The sequence below is a fragment of the Cyprinodon tularosa genome, unplaced genomic scaffold, assembly GCF_016077235.1.
Source record: "Cyprinodon tularosa strain WSP-4 unplaced genomic scaffold, ASM1607723v1 ctg1247, whole genome shotgun sequence".
NCBI classification, from domain to species: Eukaryota; Metazoa; Chordata; class Actinopteri; order Cyprinodontiformes; family Cyprinodontidae; genus Cyprinodon; species Cyprinodon tularosa.
Window position 1 is genome coordinate 63,743 of NW_024038056.1, and position 27,698 is coordinate 91,440.

Consider the following 27,698-nt stretch of genomic DNA (forward strand, 5'->3'; position numbering starts at 1 on the left):
ACGTTACAACCACTTAAAAAAACAAATTCTAAAATTTTATTCAGATTACAAACTATTTAAACTGAACTCAAACTGGATGAGATATATGCAGAGTTATATATTTGCAATTAAATATTTAAATTATAAACAGTTTTATATTAATATATTATAAGATATTTTACAAATATTACATATTTATATACTATATCATGATTATTCAATATTTTTAAGGATTGCTCTTTGATGATTATTATGATCTATGGAGAAACATTTGTTGTAATGTAGTTTACAAAAGAGAGTAAAGTTAAGTTGGTTTTTTACAGATTTAATTCTATGTTAATATTTATGTATTTTTTGTCATAGTCAAGACTGTTTTGTCAAAAATAGTGAATGGTAAATTTATGTTGTGTCTGTTTTTTTAAATCATTTATTCATTTGTGAACATTTGATCTTTAATATATATATTAATGATAATGAATAATGATAAAAAACAAAACAAAACATAGTTTGAAAAAAGAGCTTTGGACAAAAAAAAGGACAAACGGCCATTAGTTAGACACAACATAAATGGACCAAGGATCCAGTCCAGGCAGTGCGGGTCCTTGGAGGACACAGCCTCTGAATTCAAACACGCCCATTTTCACCATAGATCTATCCTGGTCTGGGTTAGAAGCTTTACCTTCTGCAGATGTTTCCTGTGAACGTCTGAAAAAAAGTTTACACAAAGATGAGCATTTAAAAAGTTGTGAAAAAATGTCAATATCTACTCATAATTATTAACTTAATTTATGTTAATATCATGTTAAGTTTTAGAATAAATCTAGGCAGCATTTAAACATTTTAGAGTTTTATTATATTATTTGTCAGTCAGTTGGTTTAAGTACCCCCCCCCCCCCCTCCATTTAAGACAAAGGCTGCGGTGAGAGTACATTTCTTTAATAAAGCATATTTTACAAAATCTCTGAATGATGATCTGAAATGTATTTTTCTCCAGGAGAAAACCAGAGATCGCTCCCCCTGCTGGCTCACGACGTAACAACACGTTCACGCTGCAGGGCTTCTATGAGAAATTCACTGAAGGCGTTTTACAAACAGGACAGTAAAATACAGGATCAGGTTTCAAAATTAAGTCTTCCATCCACAAACTTCTGCAAAAACAACCAACTGAAAACAGAATAATGAGGACACCTGGCGGCCATCTTGTTCTACTGCAGCCATGGGATCAAGGAGTTACGCAGAGATGGGCAGGAAGAAGGCAGCCAAGCTTTAGGAAAGGTCAAACAAACGTCGTCTTCTGCTTTATAAACTACAAACAGCTGCACCTCGTTGTTCAGAAGTCCCAAAAAGTGGAGAATAAAAACAGCAAAGAGGCCTTTTAAAATGCTTCTCATCTAAAGAGTTCAGCAGAGGGACTGCTCACGCTGAGCGAGCACCATCAGGAGCAGAAAGATCCTGAGTAGATCTACAGGAATGTGTTCCATGAAGCTGGACGTCAGGAATCTGTGGCTCTGCTGAGAAGTTAATAGTTTCTTTGGGAAGCTGAGAGACTCGTCTAAACCTTCAAACTAAGACGGAAAACCAAGAATAAAGGACCTCTGATATGTTTACAGCATAAAAAAAGCAACATAAACCATCCTAGTCTTCCAGCGAAGGACTGAGGAGCTCAGAGCCATGAGAGAGCGTTTGATCAGGTTAAGGCCGGGCATACACTCTACCATATTTTCAATAGTTGTATTCAGCTACATCTAAAACTGTCCTTCCACTGTGCGACCCCACGCTGTGATGCGATCTACCTGCTCACACTGTACATCCAGAAGCCACGTGTCGGACTCAGCGTCCAGAGATGGCGCTGGGCGGACTCGTCAATCTGGAAGAAGAAGAAGAACTCCTTTATTTGCACACGCGCAGTGCTCGAGGTTCTGCTAAATCGTTCCTAGCTCTGCTTCAACTGCAGGATTTGCCTACAAACACCTCAGGAGAGCCGACTAAATTTCAAACATTCCGAAAAATTTAAAAATCAAACCTCTGGACTTTGTTTCCTGTTTGAAGACGTTTCTCTTCCATCCAGGAAGATTTTTAAATTCAAAATGTCAGAAATAGCGTTTAGTTCCAGGTTTTATCCAGCAGCCCAACAAAGCCTGGTTTTAGTTTAGAAAACATGCAAATAGAAACGGATGAACGGGTCCCCCCCTTTGGAATGGGGGTCGTTTGGCTTCTTAGTTAGCCTGCAATGCTAAGCTCCAACCTTCAGAATTATGAAACACTTTTTATAAAACAGCAAGTGTTGGTTTCTAAAAATCATTAGAGGAAAGAGCTTTCAGAGGAGCAGCTCAGGAACGCTTCAGTCCAGGCTCTGGTTCACCTGGACTGGTTCGCCTAGTTTATAAAGTTTTATAAAACTTTTACAATAAATAAGATTTATCCGTTTTTTTTCTCTGATTTAATAAAACGTGGGACAGCAGCTGCAGTACCGCCCCCCGCCCTGAAGGAGGAGCTGGTTGGGTCGGGTCACAGCTGCTCTACTGAGAGGACATCTAAAGATGAAGCCTCGGTTGATCTTATTCAAACCAGTATGACCTGTAAGCAGCAGGGTTTGGCGTATCACCCGGATGCGCCTCAGCAGAACCTCGATGGTCCACAGGTGCTGCCTGCCATCGTCTCCAAAGGTCTGAGCCTCACTGATTGTCCCAGAAAGACAGGATCCGCCCAGAAACCACCCAGCCAGGCTGGTTTCATAGAACATCTCTATGTTCTCTGCTCTATGGGTCATCTGGTCCCTGATTGATGACATTTGGAGTTGCTAAAAAATGTAACCAAGCTTGTTTTCACCATCAGAGCCCAGCAGAGAAGAAGCATTGGGACTAAAATCTGTCCCTGCGAGTCCTGAAGAAGCCGTCTGCTGCTACAATGTCTGGGACTAGCTGCAAGGTTAAGGTGCACAAGAACTGCTGGTGAGTAAGGTGGCTGGACCAGGAGAGCGGCTCTACTCCATGATGGCTCTGTAAATCACAGGTTCAATGTAGTCCCCTCGGTACCGTGAGTTGATCACCCTTTGCCTCTTGGACTCTTGGAGGATCTCATTGTCTTCAAAGATGCCATCAAACCTCATGTCTGAGGCTTTGGACTGCAGGAGGAGAGAAACGGTTAACTGAGACATGGCTGCAGATTCATCTACTGCACCTGTTTCCATCCACCCAGGTCAAGCTCCACCCACCAATCTGGATTTGACTCTCTTAGGAAGTTCTTCGTCCAGAGTGTAGACGTCATCTCTCTTGGCAGTTAGCTGAGAGCCATCCTCAAACTCCACCTGCAGGTTGGAACAGCAGTACATCAGTTTTATACCTACCAACCATCTCCACCTACTGTCTGTCAGATGCAGGAGAAATGATCTGAGACGTTGAACACGTTATCGACTCAACCAACACCCGATCAAACAAAGATGAGTTTTACTGTAAATCCTTGTGATAAAGGCCAGCATTGGCTGGACTGTCACACTCCTCAGCAGATGGAAGAAAAACGGCCTCTACGAACTCACCACTTTGGATCCTTGTTTGGGAAAGGACAGCGTTGCATCTTATTGGCATTTAAGATGTGCCATTATGGCCTGGCCCCATGGTGAGAGAGGACTTATTTGTCCAAGGGGGGGCTCTATCTGTGTGGCATTGTGTGGTCCTTGGGGTTGATGGGAGCTCACCCAATATATGAACGTGTTGGAGGTGCGGGCCGAGCACAGGGCCCTCAGATGTTTCTGCACAGTCTGGAGGGAAGGCATGTGCTGGTTCAGACAGAAAACAGATCTGTTGTTTACCACGTCAACCAAAACGGACATACAAAATTGACGGGGCTTCTGAAAGTGTCCAGGGACCTCCTGATCTATCCACCTCACTCCCACCAGGCCCTTCACTGTGCGCTGTCAGGCTCTGGGACCGCTTTGGTGAGGCGGAGGAGAATCTGTTCGCCATTGAGGAGTTGACTCATTGGCCCTTGTGGTATTCCCTAACAGGGCTGCCATGATGTGCTAGCTTTTCCTGGCATCAGGTTCTGCTGTAGTCTTCCACTGCTCCCACCGACCTCACCGACTCTACAGAAGGTTTTCTAGAAGGGACACAAGTTATTAACCAGATGGATTTGCACCGCATATCCATCTGGAAACCTTCTGTTGAAGTAATTTTGGCCAGGCTACTCTTGCCGAAACCAGTCGAGAGAAGAGCAAAAACATCTTTTCCTCTGAGAAAAGCCTCCAGAGCAGTGTTTTGCTCTTCTTTCAGTGAAGAAATACTCTGTAATTCCGATAAAACTTGCTCGATAGCCACGCTAACGCTAGTTTCATCGGCTGAAGCCGCCATGTTCTTTAGACTGAACTGTCGCGCTTCTCGTTGCGTCACACCTCAACCCGCCTCAAAGCCAACGCTGATTGGACGTTCGTTTGGTGAACGGCTCCAAATTTTCTTCAAGGGAGAGTCTCCAGACTGATCTGCGAGTGAAATCTTGAAAGCTCGCGAGATCAGGATGGTCTCACGAGGCTAACAAGTTGTTGCCGTTTGGTGCCGATATTGCTAGCATGGTTCCCACTGCTTTGGAGGCTGTAAGGAGGCGGATACACCACCCCAACCATCAATGTCTTAGACGTGTGTTTGACCCTGGGGGGCTGACTTGGTGTCTGGCCCCACTTAGGTGGACCATATTGAGAATTAGGGAACCCTCCAGTGGAGAGAAGAACAACAGATTTTCTAATTGATGCTCTTCCTGCAATAATCATCCAGTTTCCTGCCAGGTTTCCTCTATTCTTTTTTTTTTTTGCTTTGTTTTTAATTAAAGTTTTGATTTGATTTTACAACTTTTAATATCAACACTTTGACTGCAATAGTCACATAACCTTACATATTTTACGGGCCCATAATGTATTTAAAAACCAAAACAAAAGCCTGTACATGAGATGTCCAATCTTTCCTCTGTTCTGGGCTTTTTTCCAGTCTCTGCTTGATGGCGGCTGCTTTGCTTCAACCATTGAGGCGCGTCTGGCAGCAGTTTATGTCATCATGCATCGTCGATGATCTCACCAATCTGTTGTTTTTTTGTGCCATGCTCGATGAATAGCCTCCTTCAGCACATCAGGCCTCTTCTAACACTAACTTTAAATATCTCATCAGAAATGAACCTTTTCTCTTTGGCTTTTAACACCTAGCTAAACAGTGAGCTTTATTTTATTTTATAAAGTTTTTATCTTTTATTTCTTATATGTTTTACCCAATTTTATTGATTTGATTGTGTAAATTTTACCCATGTTTTATGTAATATTTTTTTTCTGTACAGCTGTGATTGTTTTTAAGTGCTTAACAGATAAAACAGGAACCAGCTTCATACAGGTTAGGAGACTTTACCTCCGTGGCACTAAAACTGTATTACGGATGAAGAACCATGGAGAGAAATCTCACACATTATTTAAAGATCTCACAAATGTTGCATCCAAACAGTTTTTAATGGTAATTTCATTCTGTTCTATTTATTTGAAAAGCTCCATTTCATCAGATTATCTAAAGGCGTTGCAGGATTATCATTATTTTACATTATATGATACATTTTGTCTTGATATTGTAGTATGAACATAAGGTGAAAACAATGACAACATATTTCCATTTCCATGAGATGACAGAGCTGTGACTACAGTGTTTGGCCATAAACTCTCTCCCTCCATCCATGTTTTCCTTCCTCTTTGTTCATAGTCGCTTCTTCCTTTGGGGTTAGTTTAGTTCTAGGGGCTGAATGATCTTAGTTAATAAACTATTTATATTAATAATTTATTCCATGTGTGCAGAGTTGATGTTTGACAGGATTTAAACTCCATTCAGACTTTCATTTGTTGTTCTAACACACAGCCATGTTCAAAACATTATCTAATTAAATATCCTATTAACCAACCTAGAGTGGCTGATGATTTAAATCATAACAAAGTCATTCTATATAGTATGAAGGCCAATAAAATAAACCCTTTTAGACCCAGATCAGAAGAGCACAGAGGAACAGAACAACTTACCAAGTACATTTGAATAACATGAGCCGCCACGAATTTGGCCCCATAGACCAGCCCGTCGGTCCATCGCACCTGAACCACTTCTCCCTGCGGCGGGGGGCCAAGCTGGGAGCAGTCTCGATTCTGAGCAAAAGAAATTAATTGTTAGGTTTCAAAAACTGAACAATTAATCTGACACCTTTTCAGCTAACCGGGAAAAAAAACACACCACACCAAGACATGATTGGATGTTTATGGTTTAATATCGAAGCCCAGAGTTCAGGGTCCCCCACTGATCCAGACTGAGGAACCCTTCGTTTATTAGCCGCATGAGACCAGGAGGTTCAGAGACATTAAATGTAGAGTTTCATTCTCACTGAGCCATAATAATGACAAGATATAAATACTGAGCTGTTTCACTCTAAGTGGAATAAACTGCTAACACTGAATTAACACATCCTAGATCTGAGTGGATAAACTATTGAATTCTTTGTTTTGTATGAACCTGGATGTGCTGAAAACAAAATTACACAAAAAACATTTTTAAAAGTATAACCAATGGAGGCCTGGATTAGGAGTCACACACAAAGCATCAGAATTAGCCTATCTCACTGGTCTCTGGTAAAATGCTAAGCGTCCTGAACGGTGTTGGGCTGAGAAGACGTGGGGCCCTCATACCGTCCTCATGGAGTCTGCTTCTGTTTGTGTAGACATAGGCACATCTGTGGCCTGCTGGAGGTCATTCTGCAGCAGCCTTTTAGCTAGCAATACATACAGGCAAACATTGTACGTCTTTTACGTAAAATATAAGAAATTGTACGCTCTGTTTTTGGGATGTACGGCTTTGGTATGCCCTCATGTCCCCTGGAATATGGTGGAATGTCGCTAGTCAACTTCACCCGCGGGAACAAGCATTTTGCACTGTTAGCAAGCAGGTTAACTTGAAACTTTAAAAAGTTTATGAAAACTGATCGTATTACCAATAACTATAGGATTATTTTGTAGTTTTACTTGTTCTTTCGGACAATAATGTCCAACGTAAATGACCACTGAGGGGGGTGGGGGGTGGCATCGGTATAAATCCCTAGAAAATGTTGTACAGATGCCACGTTTTTTTTTTATGGTTCTTCGAAATAATTGGAGTCTTTCTTTCCAAAGGACAGATAAATGGATGCCGTTTGAGGATAAATGTGAGCTTGTTTTCCCTGCCTGCAGAACCACTCCTTTACTGAGCGGGTTTTGCTAATTGCCAATATTTTCCACCTGATTATCAATCACTGTTGCTTCCTAAGTGACCAGTTTGATTTCACAGAAGTTTGATTTGGTGGAAGTAGTATTCGGTTGTTGAAGTGTTCCCTTTATTTTTTTTAGCAGAGTTTATCTAACATCCCAAACTAATAAAATAGAGTTTCTGTGATGCTGGAGTTTAGATGTTTGCCCTGGACTGAGAGAAGCAGAACCTACCACGATGTCCTCAGGGAAGAGGTTATCACTGAAGGAGCCGTCGTCAAAGTTGACTTCATAGAAGGTCTCTTTGGAAAGCTGCACCACATCACACTGGTAGTATCGGCCGTTCTTGTGCTTGCAGATGACCTTCTGACCCACAGTGAGCTCATGCATGGCTGCCTTGTTGCGCTGCAGCAGCAGAAGTCCAAAACAGAACCGTTAATGCCGACCGGGTCGCCTCAACGAGCGACAGACGGCAGAGCGGCTGCCCACCTCGATCTGGGCGGGACCTTTGTGCCGACAGCAGGTCACATGGACCACAAAGGGCCAATCGTCCGGCTGCATCAGGACCCCGGCAGCCTGGGCACAGGTGGGGTGGTAGGCGGTGGGACAGCGGCCGTGGGAACACTGGACACAGCAGCCTGAGGCCTTCTTCACCCGCTTCTTACAGTAGTAACATTTCTGTGGAGGAAAACAGCAGCAGTCAGAGGGGTTCTGATGGGCCTGCTGCCCCCCCTGCAGGCTGGTTTGGGAACTGCACACTCACCAGTTTGAATCTCTGCAGAGGGATCCCACTGAGGTCCACTGGACTTCTCCTGGTCACGTCGACAAAGCGGGCCTCCATCACCGCCACGGCACACAGAACATGGACCCACCTATAAACAAACAGCTCTGGGTCATCGGTGGAGGAGGTTCTTAAGGTTCTGGACATTTACGGCGGCCATGGTGGACATGTCTCCTTAACAAACAGTAGGAGGAGTCTGGGGCGTGTTGGACTGAGCCGGCGCCACCTACTGTCAGGTGGGAGGGGTCGGGTTTGGTTCTGATGCGTCATATCAGAGATCTGATTGTTCCTGATGTTCCTAACAGAGCACTTCGCTCTCAATCTGCAGGTTTACTAGTGGTTCCTAGAATTTCTAAAAGTAGAATGGGAGGCAGATCTTTTAGTTATCAGGCTCCTCTCCTGTGGAACCAACTACCAGTTTTAGTCCGTGAGGCAGACACCCTGTCTACTTTTAAGGCTAGGCTTAAAACTTTCCTTTTTGATAAAGCTTCTAGTTAGAGTGGCTCAGGTTATCCTGAGCTATCTCTATAGTTCTGCTGCTATAGGCTTAGACTGCTGGAGGACATAGGGAGCCCTTTTTCATCATTCTGCTTCATTCCTGTGGAGCCAGTTGCCTTTTGTATCTATGCTTCTTTTTCTATGTCTGCTTCTGTCTCCTTGAACCCCAGTGGGCCTCAGCAGATGGCCGCTCACACTGAGCCTGGTTCTGCTGGAGGTCAGTTTGGGGACGAAGAAACATGAGAAGAACTGCAAAGTTCTGGGTGGACTGGACCATAAAACATTAAAACCCGGAGGTTTGACCAGCAAGGCGTGTTCTGCTGCTGCTCACACAGATGGAACTTACTTGTCATTGGTGGTTTTATGCAAGGCTCCGCCCCTTAGCAGACACAGACAGCAGCTCTGCAAACAGAACAACATCCATAAAGAGGTTAGACTGAACCGAGATGGAAACAGAACCTTTTTCTTTTCTCTCATCAAAGTTATGAAGGAATCAGACAAAGATGGAAGAACAGACTTCAGGATCATCCAAGCCAAGATGGCTGCCCGTCAAAGCAGATCTAGAATTCTACCTCAGTCCTTCTAAAGTCCACTTTCAGCAGCCAGCAGGCCCCAGCCAGTTTCCAGTGATGGTCACTAACACTGGTTCCACTGCCAGATCTGCTTAAAGAAACTAAACATGCGGGCGGGTTCCTGCCAGCAGATTCATTTTCTATGAGCCGATCGGCACTTTACAGAAAGACTGAGGGGGGGGGGGGGGGGTCAGGAAGGATTATCTGGGGGCAGCTCAGTCAGCCAGATTGAACCAACACAGTGGTGATCCTGCGGCGCAGAGCCGCCACCGCCGCCTTGTGGAGGCAACTAGTGGATCAAACAAAAATCTCCTCCAACACAGAGGAAACAGAAAAAGGAGGGGCTTCATCAGCAAAGAGACAACATGGAATAAAACAGGAAACTGTGAATGAGTTCCAGCGGCTCCTCTGAGTTCCAGCGGCTCCTCTGAGTTCCAGCGGCTCCTCTGAGGCCCAGCGGCTCCTCTGAGGCCCAGCGGCTCCTGCCCAACCAGCAGGGGGAGATGAACACAGACCCACCTCGTTGATGGCGTTGGCCCTGCAGCGGGCACATTTCCACTGCGGGCTCACAGAGACCGGGTTCACGCCGTAACAGCCTGGATATGAGAAAGATGGGGAGGGGGGGGGTTAACACGCAGCCTGCCATGTGGTGGATCAGAACCAAGCAGGGGTACTGACTGCTGTGGACCCAAACGCTGCAGCGCGTGCAGCTGATGAGGAGGCTGGTTCCATCCTCCTCTAAATAAGGCGAGGCGGCGTGTTCTTCGCTCTCTGCGTCTTCTTCTGTGGTGATGGTGAAACAAGCCTCAGGGATGAGGGGTTTGGTCCGCCTCTGGCCTCCAGCCGTCACCACAGGACTGTCTCTGCTGGAGCGATCCATCTGGGGACATACATTATTAGAATTTACATTTAAATTCTATTCAGTTTATTTCTATAGCACCAATTCACATCATGGCATCTCAAGATATGGCATCAAGGCAATGGAATCTAGGGAAAACCAGCTGATATTTCTCTCCAGGATGGAGTCAAAGCCAAACAGGAACAGACCAGATGAAGCTACTATGAGAAAAAGCAGAGAGAGCAGAACGTTAGAGATTGAACTAACAGATTCTGCAGAGTGGGAGAATAGAGATAGAATGAAGCAGAATGATGAAAAAGGGGTCCCTATGTCCTCCAGCAGTCTAAGCCTATAGCAGCAGAACTATAGAGATAGATCAGGATAACCTGAGCCACTCTAACTAGAAGCTTTATCAAAAAGGAAAGTTTTAAGCCTAGCCTTAAAGGAATAGTACACCCAAAACATGATTAGCCTTCATTTTCTACTCACCCCCATGCTGAACAACACTCTGGAGTGCTTTTTTGATATCTCAAATGCATCTGGAGATCTGGGAGGCTTCTTGCTGTCTGCTGACATTCAAATAATGGAGGTCTATGGCGCCCGAGGCAGAAAGGTCCATAAAAGTCCACAAAAAACGTGTCATTATTCCTCCATACTGCTCATTCCTCCATAAAGCGCGTTCACGAGTCTACGGAAACCACGGCAGACCAAACCAGCGCATTCAGCTCGGCAAAGAACTCATGCTCTTCCTCAACACTGAAGTCCTCAGACATTTTTCTTTCCTTGTTTCTTTCTTTGCACAGGTAAACAGCACATTTCTTCTTCTACGCTTGCATTATCAGCAGAGCAGACGCTGAATGCGCACTTTCATCTGGTTTGGTCTGCCGCGGTTTCCGTAGACTCGTGAACGCGCTTTCAGGAAATCCTATACACTACTGTTTATGCTCTAAAAACATTCTAAATGACTTCGTTTCGAGTAAATTATGGACGCTACCCACTCAGGACACTTGGAATACATTGGACGAGCAGTATGGAGGAATATTGACACGTTTTTTGTGGACTTTTATGGACCTTTCTGCCTCGGGCGCCATAGACCTCCATTATTTGAATGTCAGCAGACAGCAAGAAGCCTCCCAGATCTCCAGATGCATTTGAGATATCAAAAAAGTACTCCAGAGTGTTGTTCAGCATGGAGGTGAGTAGAAAATGAAGGCTAATCATGTTTTGGGTGTACTATTCCTTTAAAAGTAGACAGGGTGTCTGCCTCGCGGACTAAAACTGGTTTTCAAAACTTCAAGGCCTGGAACTTATTTTTTTATCATATTCCAAGGATTTTAAGGACCTGTGGAAAGCGTGTTATTAGGTTAGCTGACACAGGAAACATCTCCATTACGTGCTGACCTGCTGGTAGGTCTGGAAGAGCATGCAGATGGAGCAGTAGGGAGGTCTGGAGCCCATGTACTGGTTGTACTCCCTCTCTTTGTCCAGGTCAGGAGGACTGCTCTGCCACAGCTGGACCACAGCTTTGGTCCAGTCCTCTCCTTCTGGTCCGGCTGGTTCCGCTGGAGGAAGCTCCTCCACAGCATCTAAGGCAGATCAAACTATCAGAATCCCGTCGCTGAAGCTCAGAGTCAGACATGCTGGGGGAGCGACTGGCTGGCGTCAGGACAGACCTCTGATGGCCTCCTCCATATGGTGGGGCTGGGGCGGCGGCTCCAGGTTACCTTCCAGGTCTGCACAGGGGGCCAACGCCTGCTGGGGGACAGAACCCCCCCTCGCAGGATTAAACCTTCAGCTGAGATTAAGTTATAAATAGACGTGCATTCACATCGTACAAGAGCTAAATCTAAAAAAAAACACTAAATGAAACTAAAGAAAATCTGAATTTACAACTTTAATTGAAAACTGAGCAGAAAAGAGCATCTTCCTGATCCTATGGGAGACGTCTGACTCGTGTGCGCCCCCTGAGGGTGGCTTATATTACCCAATGGGCCGGCCTGTCTGTCAGATTAGATGGGATGGAGCAGCTGAAGGTGTTTATCCTTCAGCTGATGGTGAAACCGTCACTAAAGCAGCGTCTGCCCAGGGTGAAGGACGGCTCCTCCAACAGGATGATGATGATGATGATGATGATGCTAACGCCACTCACTTCTCTGCTGACAGGCAGCTGGTCCCCCTGTTCACCCTCGTGGCTCGTGGTCCGGCCTTCCTCCAGCGCCGGGTTCTCTTCTCCGTAGTCTCCTTTAGCGTAGCTGTGGACGTGCAGGACGTCGGCCGGGCTGAGCGTCCTCTGGAACGCTCTGTGCACTGGAACACCACTGGTTTCCACTCTGCCCTCCCCATCGCCTTCCAGAGGCTCAGGAGGACCAGGATCTGCAGCCGCTCCTCCGTTCTTCTCCTTCCTCGCAGCGCTTTGTCTGCTGGAGGTCTTCTTGTTGGCGGCTCTAGAGGAGCCTTTGGGCTGAGCCCTGCTGGGCTTCTCCTGCTGAGCTTCTGGCTCAGGCTGAGCTGTGTCGGAAACAACAGATTTTATGGCAACTGGTTCACGTCGTGATCTGGTCACCAGCTGGTTGACTTTCAGACAGAGACACGGAGGAGAGTTCAGGTCTTTACCTGGGGAGGGAGCGTTCTTCTCAGGCTCCTCCTTGACCTCCACATCACCCGTGTCTCCTTCAGAGGTCTGAATGGCTGGAGGCGGACGTTCTCCCTCACTCTGAGGATCTGAGCTGAGGACGTCAGAGAGGACATGTTAGGACTTGTTGGGCTCGACAGGTAAAGAGCGGAACCCCTCCACTCAGCCGTTCTACCTGAAGCTCAAGAATCTCCTGCAGTGAGATCAAAGCCTCACGGTCCCGGTCAGTGCGGTGACCTGGAAACGTCACGGTCCCAGTCACTGCAGTGACCTGGAAACGTCACGGTCCCGGTCAGTGCGATGACCTGGAAACGTCACGGTCCAAGTCACTGCAGTGACCTGGAAACGTCACGGTTCCGGTCACTACAGTGACCTGGAAACGTCACGGTCCCGGTCAGTGCGGTGACCTGGAAACGTCACGGTCCCAGTCACTGCAGTGACCTGGAAACGTCACGGTCCCGGTCAGTGCGGTGACCTGGAAACGTCACGGTCCAAGTCACTGCAGTGACCTGGAAACGTCACGGTTCCGGTCACTACAGTGACCTGGAAACGTCACGTCCCGGTCAGTGCAGTGACCTGGAAACGTCACGGTTCCGGTCACTACAGTGACCTGGAAACGTCACGTCCCGGTCAGTGCGGTGACCTGGAAACGTCACGGTCCCAGTCACTGCAGTGACCTGGAAACGTCACGGTTCCGGTCACTACAGTGACCTGGAAACGTCACGGTCCCGGTCAGTGCAGTGACCTGGAAACGTCACGGTCCCAGTCACTGCAGTGACCTGGAAACGTCACGGTCCCGGTCAGTGCGGTGACCTGGAAACGTCACGGTCCCAGTCACTGCAGTGACCTGGAAACGTCACGGTCCCGGTCAGTGCGGTGACCTGGAAACGTCACGGTCCCAGTCACTGCAGTGACCTGGAAACGTCACGGTCCCAGTCACTGCAGTGACCTGGAAACGTCACGGTTCCGGTCACTACAGTGACCTGGAAACGTCACGGTCCCGGTCAGTGCGGTGACCTGGAAACGTCACGGTCCCAGTCACTGCAGTGACCTGGAAACGTCACGGTCCCGGTCAGTGCGGTGACCTGGAAACGTCACGGTCCAAGTCACTGCAGTGACCTGGAAACGTCACGGTTCCGGTCACTACAGTGACCTGGAAACGTCACGTCCCGGTCAGTGCAGTGACCTGGAAACGTCACGGTTCCGGTCAATACAGTGACCTGGAAACGTCACGTCCCGGTCAGTGCGGTGACCTGGAAACGTCACGGTCCAAGTCACTGCAGTGACCTGGAAACGTCACGGTCCAAGTCACTGCAGTGACCTGGAAACGTCACGGTCCAAGTCACTGCAGTGACCTGGAAACGTCACGGTCCAAGTCACTGCAGTGACCAGGAAACGTCACGGTTCCGGTCACTACAGTGACCTGGAAACGTCACGGTCCCGGTCAGTGCAGTGACCTGGAAACGTCACGGTCCCAGTCACTGCAGTGACCTGGAAACGTCACGGTCCCGGTCAGTGCGGTGACCTGGAAACGTCACGGTCCCAGTCACTGCAGTGACCTGGAAACGTCACGGTCCCGGTCAGTGCGGTGACCTGGAAACGTCACGGTCCCAGTCACTGCAGTGACCTGGAAACGTCACGGTCCCGGTCAGTGCGGTGACCTGGAAACGTCACGGTCCCAGTCACTGCAGTGACCTGGAAACGTCACGTCCCGGTCAGTGCAGTGACCTGAAAACGTCACGGTTCCGGTCACTGCAGTGACCTGGAAACGTCACGGTCCCGGTCAGTGCAGTGACCTGGAAAAGTGACGTCCCGGTCAGTGCAGTGACCTGGAAAAGTGACGCCCCGGTCAGTGTGGTGACCTGAAAACGTCACGTCACGTCCCGGTCAGTGCAGTGACCTGGAAACGTCGCGTCACGTCCCGGTCAGTGCGGTGACCTGGAAACATCACGGTCCCAGTCACTGCAGTGACCGGGAAACGTCACGGTCCCGGTCAGTGCGGTGACCTGGAAACGTCACGTCACGTCCCGGTCAGTGCGGTGACCTGGAAACATCACGGTCCCAGTCAGTGCAGTGACCTGGAAACGTCACGGTCCTGGTCAGTGCGGTGACCTGGAAACGTCACGTCCCGGTCAGTGCGGTGACCTGGAAACGTCACGTCCCGGTCACTGCAGTGACCTGGAAACGTCACGGTCCCGGTCAGTGCGGTGACCTGGAAACGTCACGTCCCGGTCAGTGCGGTGACCTGGAAACGTCACGTCCCGGTCACTGCAGTGACCTGGAAACGTCACGGTCCCGGTCAGTGCGGTGACCTGGAAACGTCACGTCCCGGTCAGTGCAGTGACCTGGAAACGTCACGGTCCCGGTCAGTGCAGTGACCTGGAAACGTCACGGTCCCGGTCAGTGCGGTGACCTGGAAACGTCACGGTCCCAGTCACTGCAGTGACCTGGAAACGTCACGGTCCCGGTCAGTGCGGTGACCTGGAAACGTCACGGTCCCAGTCACTGCAGTGACCTGGAAACGTCACGGTCCCGGTCAGTGCGGTGACCTGGAAACGTCACGGTCCCAGTCACTGCAGTGACCTTGAAACGTCACGTCCCGGTCAGTGCAGTGACCTGGAAACGTCACCGTCCCAGTCAGTGCGGTGACCTGAAAACATCACGTCACGTCCCGGTCAGTGCGGTGACCTGGAAACATCACGGTCCCGGTCAGTGCAGTGACCTGGAAACGTCACGGTCCCAGTCACTGCAGTGACCGGGAAACGTCACGGTCCCAGTCACTGCAGTGACCGGGAAACGTCACGGTCCCGGTCAGTGCGGTGACCTGGAAACATCACGGTCCCGGTCAGTGCAGTGACCTGGAAACGTCACGGTCCCGGTCACTGCAGTGACCGGGAAACGTCACGTCCCGGTCAGTGCGGTGACCTGGAAACATCACGGTCCCGGTCAGTGCAGTGACCTGGAAACGTCACGGTCCCAGTCACTGCAGTGACCGGGAAACGTCACGGTCCCGGTCACTGCAGTGACCTGGAAACGTTCCTGTCCCGGTCAGTGCGGTGACCTGAAAACATCACGTCACGGTTCCGGTCACTACAGTGACCTGGAAACGTCATGTCCCGGTCAGTGCAGTGACCTGAAAACGTCACGGTTCCGGTCACTGCAGTGACCTGGAAACGTCACGGTCCCGGTCAGTGCAGTGACCTGGAAAAGTGACGTCCCGGTCAGTGCAGTGACCTGGAAAAGTGACGCCCCGGTCAGTGCAGTGACCTGGAAACGTCACCGTCCCAGTCAGTGCGGTGACCGGGAAACGTCATGTCCCGGTCAGTGCAGTGACCTGAAAACGTCACGGTACCGGTCACTGCAGTGACCTGGAAACGTCACGGTCCCGGTCAGTGCAGTGACCTGGAAAAGTGACGTCCCGGTCAGTGCAGTGACCTGGAAAAGTGACGTCCCGGTCAGTGCAGTGACCTGGAAAAGTGACGTCCCGGTCAGTGCAGTGACCTGGAAAAGTGACGCCCCGGTCAGTGCGGTGACCTGGAAACGTCACGTCCCGGTCAGTGCGGTGACCTGGAAACATCACGGTCCCAGTCACTGCAGTGACCGGGAAACGTCACGGTCCCGGTCACTGCAGTGACCTGGAAACTTCACGGTCCCGGCCAGTGCGGTGACCTGGAAACGTCACGTCCCGGTCAGTGCAGTGACCTGGAAACTTCACGGTCCCGGTCAGTGCGGTGACCTGGAAACGTCACGTCCCGGTCAGTGCAGTGACCTGGAAACGTCACGGTCCCGGTCAGTGCAGTGACCTGGAAACGTCACCGTCCCAGTCAGTGCGGTGACCTGAAAACATCACGTCACGTCCCGGTCAGTGCGGTGACCTGGAAACATCACGGTCCCGGTCAGTGCAGTGACCTGGAAACATCACGGTCCCAGTCACTGCAGTGACCGGGAAACGTCACGGTCCCGGTCAGTGCGGTGACCTGGAAACATCACGGTCCCGGTCAGTGCAGTGACCTGGAAACGTCACGGTCCCAGTCACTGCAGTGACCGGGAAACGTCATGTCCCGGTCAGTGCGGTGACCTGGAAACATCACGGTCCCGGTCAGTGCAGTGACCTGGAAACGTCACGGTCCCAGTCACTGCAGTGACCGGGAAACGTCACGGTCCCGGTCACTGCAGTGACCTGGAAACGTTCCGGTCCCGGTCAGTGCGGTGACCTGAAAACATCACGTCACGTCCCGGTCAGTGCGGTGACCTGGAAACATCACGATCCCGGTCAGTGCAGTGACCTGGAAACGTCACGGTCCCAGTCACTGCAGTGACCGGGAAACGTCACGGTCCCGGTCACTGCAGTGACCTGGAAACGTCACGGTCCCAGTCAGTGCGGTGACCTGAAAACGTCACGTCACGTCCCGGTCAGTGCAGTGACCTGGAAACGTCACGGTCCCAGTCACTGCAGTGACCGGGAAACGTCACGGTCCCGGTCACTGCAGTGACCTGGAAACTTCACGGTCCCGGTCAGTGCGGTGACCTGGAAACGTCACGTCCCGGTCAGTGCAGTGACCTGGAAACTTCACGGTCCCGGTCAGTGCGGTGACCTGGAAACGTCACGTCCCGGTCAGTGCAGTGACCTGGAAACGTCACGGTCCCGGTCAGTGCAGTGACCTGGAAACGTCACCGTCCCAGTCAGTGCGGTGACCTGAAAACATCACGTCACGTCCCGGTCAGTGCGGTGACCTGGAAACATCACGGTCCCGGTCAGTGCAGTGACCTGGAAACATCACGGTCCCAGTCACTGCAGTGACCGGGAAACGTCACGGTCCCGGTCAGTGCGGTGACCTGGAAACATCACGGTCCCGGTCAGTGCAGTGACCTGGAAACGTCACGGTCCCAGTCACTGCAGTGACCGGGAAACGTCATGTCCCGGTCAGTGCGGTGACCTGGAAACATCACGGTCCCGGTCAGTGCAGTGACCTGGAAACGTCACGGTCCCAGTCACTGCAGTGACCGGGAAACGTCACGGTCCCGGTCACTGCAGTGACCTGGAAACGTTCCGGTCCCGGTCAGTGCGGTGACCTGAAAACATCACGTCACGTCCCGGTCAGTGCGGTGACCTGGAAACATCACGATCCCGGTCAGTGCAGTGACCTGGAAACGTCACGGTCCCAGTCACTGCAGTGACCGGGAAACGTCACGGTCCCGGTCACTGCAGTGACCTGGAAACGTCACGGTCCCAGTCAGTGCGGTGACCTGAAAACGTCACGTCACGTCCCGGTCAGTGCAGTGACCTGGAAACGTCACCGTCCCAGTCAGTGCGGTGACCTGAAAACGTCACGTCACGTCCCGGTCAGTGCGGTGACCTGGAAACATCACGGTCCCGGTCAGTGCAGTGACCTGGAAACGTCACGGTCCCAGTCACTGCAGTGACCTGGAAACGTCACGGTCCCGGTCACTGCAGTGACCTGGAAACGTTACGTCCCGGTCAGTGCAGTGACCTGGAAAAGTCATGTCACGGTCAGTGCAGTGACCTGGAAAAGTGACGTCCCAGTCAGTGCAGTGACCCGGAAACGTCACGGTCCCGGTCACTGCACTGACCTGGAAATGTCACCGTCCCAGTCAGTGCGGTGACCTGAAAACGTCACGGTCCCGGTCAGTGAAGTGACCTGGAAAAGTCAGGGTTCGGGTCAGTGCAGTGACCTGGAAAAGTGACGTCCCGGTCAGTGCAGTGACCTGGAAACGTCACGCTCCCGGTCAGTGCAGTGACCTGCAAACGTCACGGTCCCGGTCAGTGCAGTGACCTGGAAAAGTGACGTCCCGGTCAGTGCAGTGACCTGGAAAAGTGACGTCCCGGTCAGTGAAGTGACCTGGTCACTGGTTGGTTTGTACTGACGGAGGCACTGGAGGAGGTTTGGGTTGAAACAGCAGAGAGAGTTTAGATCCAGACCTCCGGTCCTGTTTGGCAGGAGACGATGGCTCCTTAGGCGATTCCTCTCTGCAGATGTCTGTGCTGGTTTCTCTCCCCAGGAACTCAGCCGCTTCTGGAGTCGGTCTGAGGTGGTCGATGGGTGCGTCGTCTTTTCCTGCCTTCCACAGTTCGTAACGCTCAGGCTGAAACTTGCGCACAAACGCATCCATGGAGATCTTCACTGTATCTTGACGACAGGAACACTGCAGAACAACACATAAAACATCTCACAGCTTTAATATAGACTGGACAGCTTTAAGTCAGTCAGCCTTAATACAGACTGGGTCAGTGCCGAATGAAAAGCACAGAAATAGAGATTGTAAATGAACCAGGGCACAGCAACCAGAGGCTAGCCCGCCAACCAGAGGCTAGCCCGCCAACCAGAGGCTAGCATGGCAACCAAGGGTTAGCCCACCAACCAGAGGCTAGTACACCAACCAGAGGCTAGCATGGCAACCATGGGTTAGCCCGCCAACCAGAGGCTAGCATGGCAACCATGGATTAGCCCGCCAACCAGAGGCTAGCATGGCAACCAAGGGTTAGCCCACCAACCAGAGGCTAGTACACCAACCAGAGGCTAGCATGGCAACCATGGATTAGCCCGCCAACCAGAGGCTAGCATGGCAACCAAGGGTTAGCCCACCAACCAGAGGCTAGTACACCAACCAGAGGCTAGCATGGCAACCATGGTTTAGCTTGCCAACCAGAGGCTAGCATGGCAACCATGGGTTAGCCCGCCAAACAGATGCTAGCATGGCAACAAAGGGTTAGCTTGCCAACCAGAGGCTAGCATGGCAACCAAGGGTTAGCCCGCCAACCAGAGGCTAGCATGGCAACCAAGGGTTAGCCCGCCAACCAGAGGCTAGCATGGCAACCATGGGTTAGCCCGCCAAACAGATGCTAGCATGGCAACCAAGGGTTAGCTTGCCAACCAGAGGCTAGCATGGCAACCATGGATTAGCCCGCCAACCAGAGGCTAGCATGGCAACCAAGGGTTAGCTTGCCAACCAGAGGATAGCATGGCAACCAAGGGTTAGCCCGCCAACCAGAGGCCAGCATGGCAACCAAGGGTTAGCCCGCCAACCAGAGGCTAGCATGGCAACCAAGGGTTAGCTTGCCAACCAGAGGCTAGTATGGCAACCAAGGGTTAGCCCGCCAACCAGAGGCTAGTATGGCAACCAAGGGTTAGCCCGCCAACCAGAGGCTAGCATGGCAACCAAGGGTTAGCCCGCCAACCAGAGGCTAGCATGGCAACCAAGGGTTAGCTTGCCAACCAGAGGCTAGCATGGCAACCAAGGGTTAGCCCGCCAACCAGAGGCTAGTATGGCAACCAAGGGTTAGCCCGCCAACCAGAGGCTAGTATGGCAACCAAGGGTTAGCCCGCCAACCAGAGGCTAGCATGGCAACCAAGGGTTAGCCCGCCAACCAGAGGCTAGCATGGCAACCAAGGGTTAGCTTGCCAACCAGAGGCTAGCATGGCAACCAAGGGTTAGCCCGCCAACCAGAGGCTAGTATGGCAACCAAGGGTTAGCCCGCCAACCAGAGGCTAGTATGGCAACCAAGGGTTAGCCCGCCAACCAGAGGCTAGTATGGCAACCAAGGGTTAGCCCGCCAACCAGAGGCTAGTATGGCAACCAAGGGTTAGCCCGCCAACCAGAGGCTAGTATGGCAACCAAGGGTTAGCTTGCCAACCAGAGGCTAGCATGGCAACCAAGGGTTAGCCTGCCAACCAGAGGCCAGCATGGCAACCAAGGGTTAGTCCGCCAACCAGAAACTAGCACGCCAACCATGGCTCACATGGTGAAACCTGCTGTTTATAAGAACACTGAAAACTCTGAGGAACATGGCGCCATGTCCCACCGTTCTCGGTGACCTCCATCCTCACATCCTGGGCTATTGTTGTCTCTTCGGAGACGACATGTGACGTACCAGCTTAGCTCGTTTCCCATAATCGATCCAGCGCTGCGTGGCAAAGTTGGTGGACTCCACACAGTTGAAGCCATGGTTGAAACCAGCATGGTAGGCAAACGGGAAGGTCACCACGAACTCGCCGGCTTCCTGTGTGACCTGCCATGGATAGGGAAGATGAAGTTGATAAAGAAAAACACGCGACGGAAGAAAAACAGGAGAGTTATTTCCCTGTTCCCCAGAGATCAAAGGTCAGAGCAGATCAGACACGTTTCAGATAGACAGGGAGCTCATCCCTCATCTACGGAGGGAAATCACCTGAAGCCTTAAGCCTCACCCCTCTAACTCAGCCATCAGAATCATTTCACAGAACAGAGAAGATGGAGAGGGTTACCTTCTCGTATGGGATGCCGTATTTTCTAAGGATGGAGGGTGAAATCAAGGTCATCTTGTGGCCCAGGAAGGCATCGCAACTCTGGGCGTTCCCTGGAAAGAAGCCTGGGGGAGCAGGAAACATCTCAGCTAAGACCTCCAGACCCCAACAGGAGCAGGTTAGACAGCAGCACATCGGAGACCCTCCGGTCTAAACATCCAACTCTAGACTGTGATGGCCTCCTTCCATCATCTGACTGAGAAACAGGACCGTGCATTCATCCCTGGATACGCAAAGGACCACAGACCAGTAGGTGGAGCCAACAGCAGAGCTACCACTGCTACAGGAAGCTCGTCTTCCAGTGGAGGTTTTAAAGTCGTAGGAAAGCGGCTGTTCCAACCGTTGCATTTCTGAATTCGACCGAGTGGTGCCCGACGAGTGAAAAAAGGGAATGTGATTGGTCAATTATCAAGGGGGCGGGATTGTTGTGGCGGAAGGTTCACAAGCAAGTTTGGTTGTGGCCGGTTTGTTCGGAAGCATCTTGCTAACCAGTTTGCAACTTAGTGCTAGTAGGTTCCCAATGGGAAATTCCATTGGGACCAAGTAGCACTAAATTGGTGACTTAGAAACGACGCTGTCAAGGAACGCTATGGACAGCGGAAACATGCAAGAGGAGGAGAGTTTAGTGTCGGAGGTCGTGGATGAGTCTCCTCCGTCTCCTTCCAGGTTAGGTTAAAAGTTCTCTTTTCTGTTGCAGTTATTGAAAAAAGTTCCTTTTTGAGATCTTTTTGAGGCCAGAACATTATACTTTAAGCTTAACTATATGGCACATTTACGGATTTAATGGGTAATCTAATGCGTTGAGAGGACCATGGCAACCAGCGGAGCTCTGAGGGCATCGGCAGCCAACTGTGTTCCTAGACCGTCTGCAGCAGCCAGGGCCAACATCAGCCCGTCTGCAGCGGCCAGGGCTAACGTGAGCCCTTCTGCAGCGGCCGGTGCTAACGTCAACCCGTCTACAGCGGACGGTGCTAACGTCAACCCGTCTGCAGTGGCTGGTGCTAACGTCAGGTGCTAACGCCAGCCCGTCTGCAGTGGCCGGTGCTAACGTTGGGCTAACTTTAGCCCGTCTGCAGCGGCCGGTGCTAACGTCAGCCCGTCTGCAGCGGCCGGTGCTAACGTCAGCCCTTCTGCAGCGGCCGGTGCTAACGTCAGCCCGTCTGCAGCGGCCGGTGCTAACGTCAGCCCTTCTGCAGCGGCCGGTGCTAACGTCAGCGCGTCTGCAGCGGACGGTGCTAACGTCAGCCCGTCTGCAGCGGCCGGTGCTAACGTCAGCCCTTCTGCAGCGGCCGGTGCTAACGTCAGCCCGTCTGCAGCGGCCGGTGCTAACGTCAGCCCTTCTGCAGCGGCCGGTGCTAACGTCAGCCCTTCTGCAGCGGCCGGTGCTAACGTCAGCCCTTCTGCAGCGGCCGGTGCTAACGTCAGCCCGTCTGCAGCGGCCGGTGCTAACGTCAGCCCTTCTGCAGCGGCCGGTGCTAACGTCAGCCCTTCTGCAGCGGCCGGTGCTAACGTCAGCCCTTCTGCAGCGGCCGGTGCTAACGTCAGCCCTTCTGCAGCGGACGGTGCTAACGTCAGCCCGTCTGCAGCGGACGGTGCTAACGTCAGCAGCGGCCGGTGCCAACGTCAGCCCTTCTGTAGCCCTCTCTCTGCATAGCCGTGTGTGAAGTACCACTGGCTCTGATGGAGATTTGATTGTTTTATTTGGCAAAATGTTAATTTGATTTGTGTTTATCTGACTGTGTTCATTATTATTTCTCCACTAAATGAAAAAAGACATAATTTATTATTATTTAGATTGTATGTATGTGGTGATGTCATCAGTACGCATCTGTTCTGCGTGCTCCCGTTCTCCCCAAGTCCAGACTTTCCTGTGTTTTTGTCAGGAACAGACTTGGCGAGAACACGAGTCCGCACTCGTGTTCTTGTGAAATGAGAAATGGCCAACAATTCGCTCTCCAACAATACACCTGTGTTATTTCAACCGTTGCGTATATTAGCTGCGACACATGAATCGAGATGCTATGACCGAAAACATTTGATTGACAGATGACCGTTGATATATGATTGGCTGAATTTAGCTGTTCAGGCTGATGAATAACTAACTGGCCTGCAGAAGATAACGGAGAAAAAAACACAGATTTTAAGAAAGAATTTTTTTTTTATAAACAGAAATTTTCAAAATTTTGGGACAATATGGTCTGATAGAGTACATTTATATAAATGTTTAAGCCAGAATTATTTGACATTTAAATATGACTTCCCTACGGCTTGATTTGAAGGTCTACATATCTACAAAGGGTTTATATCGCACAGTAAAACCATTCAGTTGATGACATCATCACTACTAATGCGTTCCTTTGGGGAAAATGTCACCCGTCAAATTGAGGGCCATTGGGAGTTCTAGAAGGATCAGGATTCTGGGAGTCCTGGTGTTAAGTGATTACTAAAAAAAAAATCATCTGATTAATTGATCAGTCGGCTGCAGTTGAGTTTAGAGCTTGGTGTCGCCGTGCTGGAATCTGAGCCTCTTTGCTCATTTTCTCTGAGCCGATTGGACCGTAGACGGACATCTGAGTTCCCTCCCCAACACGAATTACGCTGAAACTGTTCAAATAACAGAGGAAGACGTGTTTTCAGCTCCTACCTCTGGCTAGGCGCTCCAGCTTCCTGCCATATTCTGGAGGGACAACATACCTGCATGACATGGAGACAGTTATTGACATCTACTCAGAGTAGCACAGCACTGAGACCAGCTTCAAGCGTCCAATCAGCAAGAAGGACCGTCCCTCAGCTGGAAAGGAACTTTTCAGCGAATGGATCAGACCATCAGGACCTCAGGTCCAGGTCCAGTACTGAACCTTAACCTCTGTTCTCAGCTTCAGCTCCCAAAGAAAGGACGAGTCTGTGAGGTTCTGGAGCTACTGACCATGACTTGGGCTGTCCGTAGTGCAGGTAGCTGACGGCGTACAGGTCCATGTCCTCCGTGTGCCAGGCTGTGGCGCTCTTCCACATCCCGAAGTGCAAACAGGGACTGGTGACGCCTTTGATCTTCAGCCCGTCCTCCGTCTCCACCGCATCCAGGATGGTGTTCAGACGGGACAGGTTCCATTCAGACAAGTCCTGCAGGACAAGAATCCACAGGAAACGATACCTGAGGAGAACCAGAACCAGAACCAGAGGCTGGTTGAACTTAGCTGCCACTCACTGGGTCAAACAGCGTCCCGCTGACATCTGCTCCATACAGCGGGGGGTTAAAGGTCAGGTTCTTCCAGAACCTCCTTTCCAGCTCCTCAGAGTCCACACATGTGGGCCTACAGAACCTGGAGGTGAACAGATGTGCAGACAGTCAGACCCACCGCAGCACACCCCCCCCCCTTCTACCTCACAGCAAAGCAGCAGGTCGCCATGACTACAGACTTCTCCAGGCCGGAGGTCTTCTGGAACTCCTGGACCGTCATGGGTTTCTTCTGGATGTTGTATTGAGTGAAGAGGCCCGACTGACCCGTCACCACCTGCTGGATGGGGGCAGGGATCAGCAGCTCCCCCACGCCGTCGTACGTCTCCCTGGGCGACCAGCCTTCAGGTGGAATGATCTGATGATGAAGAGCAGCAGGCACAGGTGAGACTGACAGAACCCCTCGCATCCAGAGTTCTGGTTCCTGTTTCCATGTCAACAAACAAACATTTAAAAAGGTTTGAAGACAATAATGCTGAACACTTTCACATCATCATCGAATAAAAACGAAACTAAGGGAGAAGATGTAGGCGATCCATGGACCGGGTCATCGGGAGGTCCATGGATCTAAGGGTCTACAACAGGGGCCCCTCCTCACTAAGGTTCCTGCTAAACGCTCTGTGTTCCACTCAGGACAGAGATCATCACATGGCGCCACGTGAAGGAGGGTCTGCTTACTTTGGCCATCCCAGCTCTGTGTGCTCCTCTGGACTCCATGAAGGCCACATACCGAACAAAGTCCGCAAACTCTTCTCTGGATGGAGTGAAGGTCCTCACCCTGAGATCCGCCGCTGGGCCCAGAGCGTCTGAGGTCATGACGGCGTTCCCAGAAGCTCACGGACTGCGGAAAGGAGGCAGACGCTGGTTACACATCATGATGGACCCTTTCTGAGGACCTGCTCAGAATCAAAGAGCTGGAGATGTTAGAGACGTCTAGAGCTGGAGATGTTAGAGACGTCTAGAGCTGGAGATGTTAGAGACGTCTAGAGCTGCGGACGATAGAGACGTCTAGAGCTGGAGATGTTAGAGAGGTCTAGAGCTGGAGATGTTAGAGACGTCTAGAGCTGCCGACGATAGAGACGTCTAGAGCTGGAGATGTTAGAGACGTCTAGAGCTGGAGATGTTAGAGACGTCTAGAGCTGCCGACGTCAGAGACGTCTAGAGCTGCGGACGTCAGAGACGTCTAGAGCTGCCGACGATAGAGACGTCTAGAGCTGCAGATGTTAGACATGTCTAGAGCTGGAGATGTTAGAGACGTCTAGAGCTGGAGATGTTAGAGACGTCTAGAGCTGCTGACGATAGAGACGTCTAGAGCTGGAGATGTTAGAGAGGTCTAGAGCTGCCGACGATAGAGACGTCTAGAGCTGGAGACGTCAGAGACGTCTAGAGCTGGAGATGTTAGAGACGTCTAGAGCTGCGGACGATAGAGACGTCTAGAGCTGAGGACGTCAGAGACGTCTAGAGCTGCCGACGATAGAGACGTCTAGAGCTGCAGATGTTAGACATGTCTAGAGCTGCAGATGTTAGATATGCTTAGAGCTGCAGATGTTAGAGAGGTCTAGAGCTGCAGATGTTAGAGAGGTCTAGATCTGCAGATGTTAGAGAGGTCTAGATCTGCCGACGATAGAGATGTCTAGAGCTGCCGACGATAGAGATGTCTAGAGCTGGAGATGTTAGAGACGTCTAGAGCTGCCGACGATAGAGATGTCTAGAGCTGGAGATGTTAGAGACGTCTAGAGCTGCCGACGACAGAGACGTGTAGAGCTGGAGACGTCAGAGACGTCTAGAGCTGCCGACGATAGAGACGTCTAGAGCTGCCGACGATAGAGACGTCTAGAGCTGCCGACGATAGAGATGTCTAGAGCTGGAGATGTTAGAGAGGTCTAGAGCTGGAGATGTTAGAGATGTCTAGAGCTGGAGATGTTAGAGACGTCTAGAGCTGCCGACGATAGAGACGTCTAGAGCTGGAGATGTTAGAGAGGTCTAGAGCTGCCGACGATAGAGACGTCTAGAGCTGGAGACGTCAGAGACGTCTAGAGCTGGAGATGTTAGAGACGTCTAGAGCTGCGGACGATAGAGACGTCTAGAGCTGCCGACGTCAGAGACGTCTAGAGCTGCCGACGTCAGAGACGTCTAGAGCTGCCGACGTCAGAGACGTCTAGAGCTGCCGACGTCAGAGACGTCTAGAGCTGCCGACGATAGAGACGTCTAGAGCTGCCGACGATAGAGACGTCTAGAGCTGCCGACGATAGAGACGTCTAGAGCTGCAGATGTTAGAGAGGTCTAGAGCTGCAGATGTTAGACATGTCTAGAGCTGCAGATGTTAGATATGCTTAGAGCTGCAGATGTTAGAGAGGTCTAGAGCTGCAGATGTTAGAGAGGTCTAGATCTGCAGATGTTAGAGACGTCTAGAGCTGCCGACGATAGAGACGTCTAGAGCTGCCGACGATAGAGATGTCTAGAGCTGGAGATGTTAGAGACGTCTAGAGCTGCTGACGATAGAGACGTCTAGAGCTGGAGATGTTAGAGACGTCTAGAGCTGCCGACGATAGAGACGTCTAGAGCTGCCGACGATAGAGACGTCTAGAGCTGCCGACGATAGAGACGTGTAGAGCTGGAGACGTCAGAGACGTCTAGAGCTGGAGATGTTAGAGACGTCTAGAGCTGCGGACGATAGAGAGGTCTAGAGCTGGAGATGTTAGAGAGGTCTAGAGCTGCAGATGTTAGAGAGGTCTAGAGCTGGAGATGTTAGAGACGTCTAGAGCTGCGGACGATAGAGAGGTCTAGAGCTGGAGATGTTAGAGAGGTCTAGAGCTGGAGATGTTAGAGAGGTCTAGAGCTGCAGATGTTAGAGAGGTCTAGAGCTGCAGATGTTAGACATGTCTAGAGCTGCAGATGTTAGATATGCTTAGAGCTGCAGATGTTAGAGACGTCTAGAGCTGCCGACGATAGAGAGGTCTAGAGCTGCAGATGTTAGACATGTCTAGAGCTGCAGATGTTAGAGAGGTCTAGATCTGCAGATGTTAGAGAGGTCTAGAGCTGCAGATGTTAGAACAAGCATCATCAAACCAGTTGACGTCACAGAGATCTGGATCAGAAGCAGCAGTGTTATGTTCTGGATGTTCTGGAACCTTCTTCTGCCACTGGTAGCAGCTTCCAGAGCCCACAGAACAGAACCATCTCCAGAAGGTCTGAGGTCCATCAGAGAGACAAACCCCCCCTCAGAGGAACATCAGAACCAACAGAAACGGAGACCTTCTCCAGGGTTTCCTCCAAAGGTTGGCAGGAAGCATCTCTGCCCTCAGTAACCCTCTGACCACAATCCAATCCAGCTGCAAACATCTGGCCAGCCCCTCAGTGACAGCTGCCCCCCTCCCCTCCTGCTAAACTACTAGCAAACAAGGCTCTTAGCTGACGCTGACTTTCCACTTAGTAAACTCTGAGCAAACTCTTCCTCCGACCCAGCGGCCATCTTGGTTCCAGACAGACACTAACTTACCGGCGCTGAGCTGCAGAGAAGCGGAGAAAATCCTCGGAGCGGGAGAAACGGAGTGAAAACAAACTGGGTCCCGTCGGTCACCACAGACTGTCCTCCATTATTGCTGCCGCGCATGCGCACT

General features: G+C 50.8%; 1 protein-coding gene across 2 annotated transcripts; it reads right to left on the reverse strand.

Annotated features, from left to right (window-relative positions):
• Positions 1 to 2,219: 2,219 nt before the first annotated feature.
• kdm4aa (lysine (K)-specific demethylase 4A, genome duplicate a) lies at positions 2,220 to 27,698 on the reverse strand. Of its 2 annotated transcripts, none has more exons than XM_038276463.1 (22): positions 27,578 to 27,698; positions 24,757 to 24,919; positions 24,261 to 24,436; positions 24,049 to 24,163; positions 23,770 to 23,963; positions 23,488 to 23,537; positions 20,805 to 20,908; positions 20,432 to 20,569; positions 18,482 to 18,705; positions 12,522 to 12,634; positions 12,058 to 12,416; positions 11,582 to 11,660; positions 11,310 to 11,494; positions 9,749 to 9,950; positions 9,590 to 9,666; positions 8,845 to 8,900; positions 7,983 to 8,091; positions 7,709 to 7,897; positions 7,454 to 7,624; positions 6,014 to 6,133; positions 3,194 to 3,286; positions 2,220 to 3,103 (listed from the first exon to the last, which is right to left on the reverse strand). In XM_038276463.1, the coding sequence occupies exons 2-22, from the start codon at positions 24,892 to 24,894 to the stop codon at positions 2,963 to 2,965; spliced, it is 3,033 nt and encodes a 1,010-aa protein (XP_038132391.1). In that variant the 5' UTR covers positions 24,895 to 24,919; positions 27,578 to 27,698; the 3' UTR covers positions 2,220 to 2,962. The 2 variants fall into 2 exon arrangements, with proteins under 2 accessions (XP_038132391.1, XP_038132390.1); XM_038276462.1 differs by having other exon boundaries at positions 11,582 to 11,663.

Bases quoted from the DNA above. Each gene is read 5' to 3' on its own strand.
- kdm4aa (XM_038276462.1), bottom strand. From the start codon at position 24,894: ATGACCTCAGACGCTCTGGGCCCAGCGGCGGATCTCAGGGTGAGGACC. The intron at 24,437-24,756 runs GTAAGCAGACCC...CTTCATCATCAG, and splicing joins ACAGAGCTGGGATGGCCAAA to ATCATTCCACCTGAAGGCTG. The intron at 20,570-20,804 runs GTAACCCTCTCC...TATCCATGGCAG, and splicing joins ACGGCATCCCATACGAGAAG to GTCACACAGGAAGCCGGCGA.